The 11,398-nt window shown below is 47.8% G+C and overlaps 1 protein-coding gene across 2 annotated transcripts in view; it reads right to left on the reverse strand.

Moving 5' to 3' along the window:
* The window catches only part of Il15ra (interleukin 15 receptor subunit alpha), a 29,670-nt gene extending 19,010 nt beyond the window's left edge, over positions 1-10,660 (reverse strand). The window contains exon 1 of one of the 2 annotated variants that reach the window (XM_087591559.1): positions 10,071-10,660. In XM_087591559.1, coding sequence (XP_087447685.1) covers positions 10,071-10,173 — 103 coding nt within the window. In that variant the 5' untranslated portion in view covers positions 10,174-10,660. 2 annotated transcript variants of the gene reach the window in all.
* Between the last annotated feature and the right edge of the window lie 738 nt (positions 10,661-11,398).

The raw sequence follows: 11,398 nt of genomic DNA on the forward strand, positions 1-11,398 counted from the left end.
TCCTCCTCTTCCTCCTCTTTTTTCTTCCTCTTCATTTCCTCCTCCTTCTCCTCCTTCTCTTCTCCTCCTCCTTTTCCTCCACCTTTTCCTCCTTCTCTTCCTTCTCTTCCTCCTCCTCTTCCTCCTCCCTCTCCTTTCTTTTCTTCCTCCTCCTTTTCCTCCTCCTTCTTTCTCTTCTTCCTTCTCCTTTTCCTCCTTTTCCTCCTCCTCTTCCCCCTCCTCCTCCTCCTTCTCCTCTTCCTCCTCTTCTTCAGTGCTATCCATCAATCTCAGGACCTTGCACATGCTAAACAAGTGCTCTACCAGGATTCTTCTCCAAGGAACCTCTAAGAGGCCCTGACAGTTCAGCCAAGATTTTGAGCTGCAGAGGAGATTTTCCTTTGGTTACTTCTCCAGGCGTGGTTTTCGAGTGCTGACTTGTCACCAGCCCCTCTTTTTATCAACCACCTATTCACGACCTTTAGAACCTCCATGACCAGGGTCCCATGCTGTTAGCTCCACTTGTTCTGTATGTGGAGGCTTAGCTATAGCTTTGTTTCCCAGGGTGAGCTCATCACTGTCCTGGGGAATCCTTGCTCTGCTGCCACTGCCACTGCTGCCACCTCCGATCGCTTCCGCCACCGCTGGACTCCCGCCCCCTCAGGTCCATTCTGTCAGTGATCCTCAGGAGTTCTGTGTGCATCCATCTGACGAGCTTGTTAAAACTAGCTGGCTCCAGCCCAGAACTACTGAGCTGGGGGAGCTGAGGCAGAGCCCAGGAACCTGTATTTCTGAGTCCCAGCCAGTACAGGCCCTGCAGGTCCAGCCCTGTACTTTGGGAACAGCTTCGGTCTACAAGTCCAGTAGAGCAAATGGTGCTTTGTTTACGACACAGTAATGTGAACAGCAGCCTGTCCATGCCATCTTCCAGGTCATGGCATTGATCCTATAAACAGAGAGTTCTTTTACACAGTCCTCTTCATATGACCTCCTAAACGACTTCTACTCTAGGGCTTTAACTTTAAAAAAATACATTTATTTATTTACGTGTGTGCGTGTGTGCGTGCGCGTGTGTGTGTGTGTGTGTGTGTGTGTGTGTGTGTGTGTGTGTGTGTAGCTTGTCAGTTCCCTGTGTTCAGCTCCATGTTTCCAAACTTTGAAATCTGTATTTGGGGGTGCTTAGCTGTATGTTACCTTGCTTGGGAAGTACTTAGGGAGGTTGTAATGGCATGGGGCAGAAAGGAACCATGGTAAAAACCATTCAAATAATCTTAAGAACATTGTCGGCAGAGCAGAATGGAGAATCCAGTGAAACAACCTGGGCCTGCTCTTTAACAAAATGTTCCCTCCTCCGAGAAAGCCTGAACTGTGAATGCCTGGACCTTTGGACCTGTGGCAGGGCTATTACGTTATTTGTGGCTGGACTTTTGCCAGCTATGGATTAGTATCTCCAGAGGCGTGTGAGCTCTGCAGGGAAAAGGCCAGAGGACTTACTCTTTTTCTCCTCTGCTCTAAGCCTGTTTCTTAATGCCTTTTCTTGGGCCAGCAGGGATCCTGTGAGATCACGGTTTGTTTTGCTCCCCCAAAGAACTAGCAGGCCCTGCCATGGGTCGTTTTGAAAGCTTGGAGTCTAAGAACCCCTTCCTCGCACAGGGCATTTCCCATCTCTGTAATTGCAGAGGCAACGCGCTCTGCACAGAACATCCTCTTCCCGATGGCTGACATTGCTATAAACTCTGCTTGGTCCTTCCCCACATGTGGTGCGCTCCTGGAACATGGTGTACAGGGTGTAGAAGATGAAGCAGATGGACCCAGCTGGGAGCGATAAGACACCATCCAACTGCAATGCCTGAAAAAGCTCAAGGATGCGCAAGAATTAGCCAGGCGGCTTATAAGGGAAAAGCAGGGCGAGCCGTCCAGTCTGGTCAACAAGAGTCGATACATTTCCAGAATGTTTCCGGGAAAGGACTCAGTCACTGTGGCCCTGCAGAACACGCTCACTGCTGGCCAGTAGAGGATCTTCTTTTATCAGAAACTTGCGAAAAGACTGCCTGATAGGATGGGAATTAAAAAAAAAATAGAGCTGAAAAGACGGCTGTCTCAGTGGTTCAGAGCAAAGGCCGCTCTTCCAGAGGTCCTGAATATATAGTCTCTAGGTGGCTCATGACTACCTAGAACTCCAGCTCCAGAGAACCTAACATTGTCTTCTGACTCCCTTGGGTATGTATGTACACAGCCCATGGCAGACACTCACACAGACATATACCTACAGACAGATAAAATGTGAAATAAATAAATCTTAAAGAGAGTAATGAAATGAGTGGATGACCGAAACAGAAGAGCTGACAGGAAGAGAAGTGAACATGACCTAGTTTCTACTCTGTGCACAGTCCGTTGATTCTCCTGTATTGTCTGTCCTCAGCATGGCCTGCATTTACGTCCTGGCCCAACACCTCCCTGCAGTCCTTCCCTTTTGCTACCCCAGACTTCATCCATCTCCTGAGTGCTTGGCAAACATGCACAGAGCCCTAGGTTTGATCGCCACCGCTGTACTAAAGTCAGGTATGTTTTGTTTTCTTTTGTTTTTGAGACAGGGTCTTTCTGTGTAGCTTTGTCCACCCTGGAACTCATTATGTAGACCAGGCTGGCAGCTAACTAACAGAGATCTGCCTACCTCTGCTGGGAGATTAAAGGTGTTTGCCACCACTGCCTGGCCTTAAAGTCAGGTATGGTGATGTATGCCTGTGGTCCTAGCACTCAGGAGATAGAAGCAAGAGGACCAGAAGTCCAAAGGTATCTTGAGTTGCATAGCCAATTGGAGTCTAGCCTTGGCTACCCAAAACCATCTCAATTTCCCCTTCCAAGAAGTCACTACTGTAGTTTCCTAAGGAGGTGCTATATTAACTTCTCAGCATATTCCTCCCTAAGTCTAAATTGACATTTCAACCCTTCCTTTTTTGTTAAGTTTTTTCAACCTCTTTTTTGTTTGTTTGTTTATTTGTTTTGCGTGTGTGTATCCAAGCTGTGGCTTTTGTGTGGTAATCACTTGCAGAAATCAGATTTCTCCTTCTATCATGTGGGCCCTAAGGATCACAGTCAGGTGAGCTTTGTCATTTCAATCTTTCCTTCCTTGGAAGCTGAGCTCCCCTATGCTGGGCTTGCACTCCTCTCTCCAGGATCCTGAGCCAGGCAGGACCAAGCACCTGCTTGTGTACGTCCCGCATGTTATTCTATTACTTCAACGTAAGAGTTTAATCAACTTGCCATTCTCTCCTCCTAACAAGTCTTGAAGCTGGTGTGTGTGTGCGTGTGCCTGTGTGTGCCTGTGTGTGTGTGTGAGTGTGTGTGTGTGAGTGTGTGTGTGATCTCTGTTAATTGCTTTCAAAGTTGACTCTGATTCTGTGCCTTTTACTGAACTGTAGACCCAGAACATCAACTTCCTGCTGAGACCCACAGCAACATTGCTAAAATTACAGGTCAGCTCAGGGAAAAATCGATACCTTAGTAACAGTACGTCTCTCAAAACCCAAACAAAGTATCTGCCTTGATTTAAGTCTTTCATGGTTTTCTATAAAAAGTGTTTTATACTATTTAAATTTTGTATTGTATTTAGTGCTTATGGGTGTGTGTGTGTGTGTGCGCGCGCAAGTGAGCTCCTGCGCATGTGTGTAAGTCAGAGGACAACTTGCAGGAGTTACTTCTCTCCACCCGAGGGATTTCAGGATTCAAGCGTAGGTCCTCAGACTTAGCAGCAAGCACCTTTTCCAGCTGAGCCCTCTCTCCTTGAGCTTTCAGCACGCCAGTCTTCTATATCTTTTCTCAGATGTGCTAACGGTTTAATTTTTAAAATATTTTTGATTTATCTTTTGACAGGGCCAGGTATGTATATAACGTGTTTTGATACTATTCACTCTCCAAGGACTTCCTCTTTTCACCTGGAGATTTGCTCTAATTCCCTTCTTCTTTTAAATAAGGCCTTCATTCACTACATGTCTTTTAATAATATATATTGTGCTCAATGTTTTATGTCAACTCAACACAAGCCAAAGTCAGCTGAGAGGAGGTAACCTCTCAGCTCAGAAAATACCTCCGTAAGATGGGTTGTAGGCAGACTAGTAAGGTATTTTATTTTTCTTCTCGTCTCTTCTCTCCCCCCCTCCCCCCTCCCCCCTCTAACTTCCTTCCTTCCTTTCTTTTTTGCCAGTCTAAAAGTTTATTACAAGTGCATGGTGGGGCAGACATCCCATGAACACCCAGGTACCTACTGTGCCCTATTGTGTCCACCAACTCCTTGGTGCATCCTCCCCTGCCTCCAGACTTTCTTACTACCCTCAATTGAATGAGTCCTGGGTTATTTGGAGTCTTTAAAAAAAAGCCAGCATCAAAATTATTCAAGGCTAGAGGAAAACAAGTCAATTCTCATATAGTGAGCTCAGTACAGATCTTTCTGCCCATTGGACAGCAGTTGGTATGTCCAGGCACACCCAGATGAGTGTAACCATATACTGCTTTTACTGACTAGAGGACATCAGAACCCACACTGGTGACTCACACACAGTCCAGGTTGTACAGTCCCACACATTTGTCCCTTTTCCATGCTAACAGCTGTGGCCGGTCTGCCCGAATGGCACAGCTCAGTCAGGGAGTGGTCACACAGTAGTGCACAAGGTCGGTTCTTAGGCAGTTTAAAAGGTCAAGGTGGAGCACATGGTGGCTCAGAAAATATCAGACAACAGATCTTGGTGACTTCTTCAGCAATCACAGCCAACACTGGGGGAACTGGTGGGGGGAAAGGGCTATCGTGTGCCACATGGGGCTGTCGTGTTGCTGGGAAAAAGGGGTGAAGCCACAAGCTTACTAGACATTGAACCAGGAGGATGACACATTGCCACCATGGGTAAGGTATTTACTTAATTAGTGATTGATGGGGGAGGACTCAGCCCATTGTGGACCATGCCATGTCTGGGCTGGTGGTCTTGGGTTCTATAAGAAAGCAGACCGAGCTTGTAAGTAATTCGTCTGCCTTTGTGGCCTCTGCTCAGCTCCTGCCTCCGGTTCCTGCCCCCATTTGAGTTCCTGCCCTGACTTCCTCTGATAATGAATTGTAGTGTGGAAGTGAAAGCTGAATAAACCCTTTCATCCTTGACTTGCGTTTTGCCTGTAGCATTTCATCACAGCAGGTGAAACCCCCGACTAAGACATTTCAGTTAAAAACAAAATTTTTAATGTATATGGTATTTTGCCACAACAAATATCTATCCGCCATATACATACACAGTGCCTGTAGTTGCAGAAGAGGGCACTAGGTGCCTTGAACTGGAGTTATAGATGGCAGTGAACCTAAGTCTTCTGGCAGAATATACTGTGTTTTTATCTGCTGAGCCATGACACATAGAGTTTTAGTACAGTTGCTTGCATGAGCATGGGCTACACCAATAAATAGCCACCAGGGGTCACATTTGCTGACATTATAGGCATGAGCCTCCATACCCGGCTTCGTTATTGTATTATTTTAGCGGTCGCTCTAAGGTATCACTGTTTACCACCAAGTGATACCATATTACCTCACGCCTACAGCATAAGAACCTTGAACAGGGCTGGAGAGATAGCTCAGACAATAGGAGCTCTTGCTGTCCAAGTGTGAAGGTCTGAGTTCAAATCCTCTTCACGCGTGTAAGAATGTTAGGTGTGATTGTGTGCATCTGTAACCCCAGAACTTGGGGTGGGGAGACAAGAGGATCTCTGGTAGCCTAGCTCCAGGTTCAGCAAGGGACCCTATGACAAAAGAATAAGGCGGGGAGTTATTGAGCAGGACACTAAACGTTCTCCCTTGGGCAATGCATGCATAAACACACGTGCATGTGTGTGTGTAAACACACACACACACACACACCCTTAACAACTCTGTATATCCTTTCCCAGCCTTTGTGTTGTTACTGTTATCACTCATCCCTTTTAAATACACTGTAATACACCAATGAAGGAATTGTTATTATTTTTGGCTTGAACAGCAAGATTATCTTTTACCACCCATCAATGTAAAGAGATATTTATGCCACTCTGATCATTTCCCTAGCGTTTTGTACTAAGAGGGGTTTGCATTGTCTACTTTGTATTTCTGCTAAAAAAGGAAGCCCGTATTAAGTCTTTCAATAGTGAACGGCCCTCAAGGTAAACATAGGAACAGTTGATATTTAGATGCACAGAGTTATCAAAATCCTGCAGCCAACCCAAACAGCGCAAGTGGTGGCGAGCTATTTAATTTACAAAGCTGGATGGTTTCACAATGACATTAGAAGCGATATATTTCATTTCAACGGTAACTTTCCATTTCCTTCAGCCTTAAGTACAACTTTTAACCTACCATCTAAGGATAGATATCTCCTTAGACATCCAATGTAAGTCTACAGCTATACCATACAAAACTCGATAGGGCTTGTCTGGTCTTGGAAGCTAAGCGAGGCCGAGTCTGGTTTGTACTTGGATTGGGAGATATCTAATGTAAGCAAGTTTCGTCTTGTCTGGGAGATTTCAAGCACCATGAAGATGGTTAGTGTATTTCACAGTTCCCTAGTACTCCTTAGACAATTCTAAGTCTTGTAACTACAGGTATTTCTAAGTTGGGAGTTTATGAATATATATATATTATATGTATATGGAAACTGGGACTAACTTAGAGTTATGCCACTTTCAAAGTTCTCACATAGCCAGTCCTAACGATCATTAGCATGAAGCATGAGGCTACACCTCTTTCTGTTTCCCAGAACCTGTGGATCAGGCTTCTTTATCAAGGTGGTTTAGAGTCTAAGATGGGCAAGGATCCCTGGCCTCCTCATGTCTGGAGGTCAAGAGTGGTCAGGTTAGCATGCCCCTCCCTTCCTTTCATGAGGTTGGCATTCATTCCAGCACTGTCTTTCCCTGAGCCTCCCACTTGAAAAGGGATGGATGCTAAGACACCGGGAAGAGAAAATGTGGCTCTTGCCTTCCCGAGGCTCACTCGAATCCGACGTGCCCAAACAGCCAGGGCACCTAGGCTTCCAGTGACCTATATTTCTTCCAGGCTGAAGCGCCAGCCAACTCATCACACTTCCTCATGGTGCAGTGAATACAGGCTGTACTCACTCAGCTCACTGCCCCGAGAACTCAGCCATTCCTCCTTCCCCAAGTTCCTTCACTAGGTCTCCTAATCAGCTTCAAGGGTCAGATGGCTGGGTGGCCACAATTGTAGAATGGAACCCGTTCCATACTGTGTGAACTCAGCAGGACTTTGCTTGCTCCGGTTTCCCGGAGACACCAGCTCTGCTTCAGGACTTCCTTGTCACTCACTGAACTATTGCAGAAGCTGAAGTCTCACTTGCAGTCTCAGTCTCCCCTGTCTTGTTTGTTCCCTACATGCCCAGAGCACATGTCCACTGTGCAGCCTAGCACTGCACTTCCTCCACAGACCCAAAAGTCCCCTACAGCATTGCCCAGAAGAGTATCAAGGCTCCCAAGGAGAAAGCCTTCCAGTAACATCTACTACCATTATGTGACAAATAACACTAATGTCATTCCTAGAACACAGGTGAAGGGATTCTATAAGAAAGAGAACCACCAGGGCCAGGCATAGTGGTATACACTTGGGAGACAGATCTCTGTCATGGACAGCCTGGTCTACATAGAGAGTTCTAGTTAGCCAGTGCTACACAGTAAAACCCTATCTCAAGGGAAGGAGGAGGAGGAGGGGAGCAGGAGGAGGAGGAGGAGGGGAGCAGGAGGAGAAGGAGAGGAGCAGGAAGAGAAGGAGGGGAACAGGAGGAGGAGGAGGGGAGCAGGAGAAGGAGGGGAGCAGGAGGAGGATGAGGAGAAAGAGGAGGAGGAGGAGGAGGAGAAGGAGGAGAAGGAGGAGGAGGAGAAAAGAGAATACAGTTTCCCAAAATGTTGCCTCTTAAATACTGCTATGCTGCGACAACCTAAATACCCAGCGGTCAGGAGGCAACCAATGCTGAATCATTGCTCTAATAATAAGTAATAGTTTAGCTGGGTATGGTGTGCACACATTCCTCTAATCCCAGCACTGAGGAGGCTGAGGTAAGGGAACAGGGAGTCATTCTTCACCTGCCATATTGTTTGAGCCTCTCTCTCTCTCTCTCTCTCTCTCTCTCTCTCTCTCTCTCTCTCTCTCTCTGGTCTTCTCATTTGGAATTCTCCTGTCTTTGCCCCACCTCTCAACCCACCAAACTGTGTTGTACATCTACTCCTATGGGTTCAGGTCCTCAAATCTGGGTGGCAAATATTTTTACCCACTAAGCCATCTCCTCAGTAGCCAGCCACATCTTTATTTATTTGTTTGTTTATGCTTTTCGGTCTTAGTGTATAGCCCAGACTAGCTTGGAACTAGAGATCCTCCTGCATCAGCCTTCAGAGCTGATTAAAAAAAAAAACAAAACTATTACATTCGGTGCTAATTTACTGTTGACACAAGTTACAACACAAACAAAGACTAATGATTAACGACGGAGCTAAATAAGCCATACAAGAAAGAGCAACATGTGGTATAACTCCATTTATATAAAATACTAGAAAGTGCAACAAATCCGAAGAAAAAGGATAAACTGTTGCAGACTTGGGCAGGAGAGAAGGATTTTGGAGGACACAGGGAACTTCTTAGTATCCCTGGCTTGGTTTGACGATAGTTCCAAGAGTGTACACTTTCATCCTGAAACGCCACGAACTGCACAGCTTAAATATATGCAACTTTACTGGAGTCAGTTGTGACCCAGTAAGGCTGTTCTTAAAAACCAAGATTCGGGTGCCAGCTGATGGTGCCAGTGGAACCTGAGCTGCAGGGAGACCTTCCTCAGGCAATAGGGAGGTGCTTCCTCTAGGCTGAGCTGGACTAAAACTACATTCACTTTCAGATTATTTGAAATATCTGCAGGCGATTTCTGGCATCTTGGGACCATTCTCAGCTTGCTCTCCAGCGAAGAGGAATTTACCAACAAAACCCAGCTTTACAGATGCAGGGTGGGGACCCAAGAATCACAGCCTTGGGAAAAATGAAACTCGGTAACCACCCGTACTGAGCCAACCCCTGGCACAAATCTGAGTGGGATAACTATGACCAAGTCCCAAGGAGACTTGGGAATCAGATGCCCATCACCAGGAAATCTTGCTCAAAAACACTCAGGGCTAAGGAATTGCTATCTCCCAGGGAAGTCCATGGATGACTTCATTGTCCTGGATCCCCAAACCATGTGCACATTTGCAATCATGTTCTTTCACGCACATTTCTGCACACTGAGTACGTAGATTTTTATCAGACTGAAGAATTTCATGATTATAAAAAGATGCAACGTCCCGGGTCAGGATGTTGCTAGACCCATCTGTTCTTTCTCTTTTCTTCTGGACCTAGGAGAACAAAACTAGGAGTCTCACTCATTCTTATCGAGATTAGAACTAGGCGACACATTCTGAAACATTTAACACCCCCTCTTCCCTGGGAACACAGTTCCCCCTCCTCTCCAACAGTCTGAGCCCTGAGTTGCCAGCGCACTTGAGAACCTGGGACCTGTTTCCCACCGTTCAGATGCGCAACCTGCCTGCCCCACACATTTTCTTTCTCCCGGGGTACCCCAGTCCATCTAATTTACTTTGACTTGAAAGTCATGAGGGGTGGTTTTTCCTCGGGCCCCTTCTGGAACCCCACACGGCGGCGCGACACCCCACAGCTGCGCGAGTGGGCTGGCAGAGGTACAGGCGCACATTTCTCTTAAGTCCCTTAAGTCTTGCCGAGCTTGTCAGACCTGCTCTCCCTAAGTCACCGAAACGCCGGTGGGGTCGCTCGACTCCCTTGCACGCCTGACCCGGGAGCCAGCCTAGAGCAGGGCCAGGGGCCACTCTCTTATTTGCGCTCTCCCAGGTTCCCTCCACGTGTTCCCCCTCCCCCGCCTCCTCTATCCCCCAGACCGGCCACGATCCTCTCCAGCCCGACTCCTGGCTCAACTCCGGGAAGATATGACCCCCCCCCGCACCCCCCCAACACGAATCAAGTTCAGCTGGGCGTTGGGGCCCCCCACTGCTCCCCTGTTCCGGCGCAAGGCGCTCCCTACCCGGCGTCACCCGCAGCGGGAGCAACAGCAGTAGCAGCAGCAGCAGCGGCAGCAACATCGGGAGGGCGTGGACTCCACAGCCCCGGAGCTGCGGCGAGGCCATAGCCGATCGTCCCTCACAGTGACCCACCGGGACGCAAGGCTGGGGTCCCTAGGAGGTGGCGAGCTCAGCTCCAGGACCAGCAGGCTTGCCAGAAGTATTCGCTTTCGCTTTTGCTTTAGCCCCCGGGATAGCAGAGAGGTGCGAAGTGGTGACAGATCTGTGACTCAGCATCCCCACCCCTACTTTGGAAGAAGCCCCGGCAGCCTGGAGTGACGCCCCCTCCCCACTGAGGCTGCTCCTATCCCCCCGAAGCTTGGAGCTCTCACCCGTTCTAGCCGGTGATCTTCCCTTTCATTCCTCAATGCTCACTGCAGAGGCGAGCTCCTTTGGGTTCACTTTGCCGCTTCGCGCCCACACCTGACAATAGCCTCATTCACTTGTGATCTGTCCTGGCTTTTGACCTTCAGCAGTTCAGCTCGCAACTTTCAGAGTTTCCCTCTAGGTAGCCCTGAGATTGACTGTCCGCGCTCTGCGTCCCTGGGTGACTGAGTAGGTGTCGCCCCAGGGCAGCCAATGGGCAGTCTACACCCAGGTCACTTTCCTGTTGCAGTCTGACTCCAAGAAACTGCTCCTGGCTTCTGGCTTCTACACAGCTGCTCCTGGCTGCAAGCCTGCAGTGGCTCTGGCAGTGGCCCAGGTCACTTTGACTTTTTCCTGCTGTACCTTTCCAACTCAAGGAAAATGCCAAATGATTGAGGTGGAAAAAGGGGTCTAGGGGAAAGCGAGGAGAAGGGATAGGAAAAGAAGGAGGAGGAAAGGTGGGGGAAGAGGAAGGAGGAGGAGAAGAAAAAGGTATAGAGAAGGGAAAGAAGAGGAGGGAGGAGAGGGGGAAAGGAGAGGAGGAAGAAGGAAGGAAGGTAAGTTATTCGTCTCCGTACCTCACATTTAATTTCTTTAGGCAGTAGACAACTTTTCAGAGTCTAAGAAAGAAATCCCCTTCTAAGTGTGTGGGTTTATTTACTTTATTTTTTTAAACTTTATTGGAATTTTAAGTTAAGTCCCACACTGTGGAGGACCAAATCTGGTCCTGGGAAAACTTTGAGTGCACAGTCAGAAATGCCCACGTATATGTAGTTGTGTCGTTAGGAAGACAGACACACTGTAGCTTCCCTAAATAAAATTTAGCACCATAATGAAGCTACTGAGAGACCGTGTGCTGATTCTGTTTGGAAAGAATGTAGTGATATGTGACTGAAGTCGCCCGTTCCCTAGGGCATGGTAGGAA

The sequence above is a fragment of the Rattus norvegicus genome, chromosome 17 (assembly GCF_021556685.1).
Source record: "Rattus norvegicus strain SHRSP/BbbUtx chromosome 17, alternate assembly SHRSP_T2T, whole genome shotgun sequence".
NCBI lineage: Eukaryota > Metazoa > Chordata > Mammalia > Rodentia > Muridae > Rattus > Rattus norvegicus.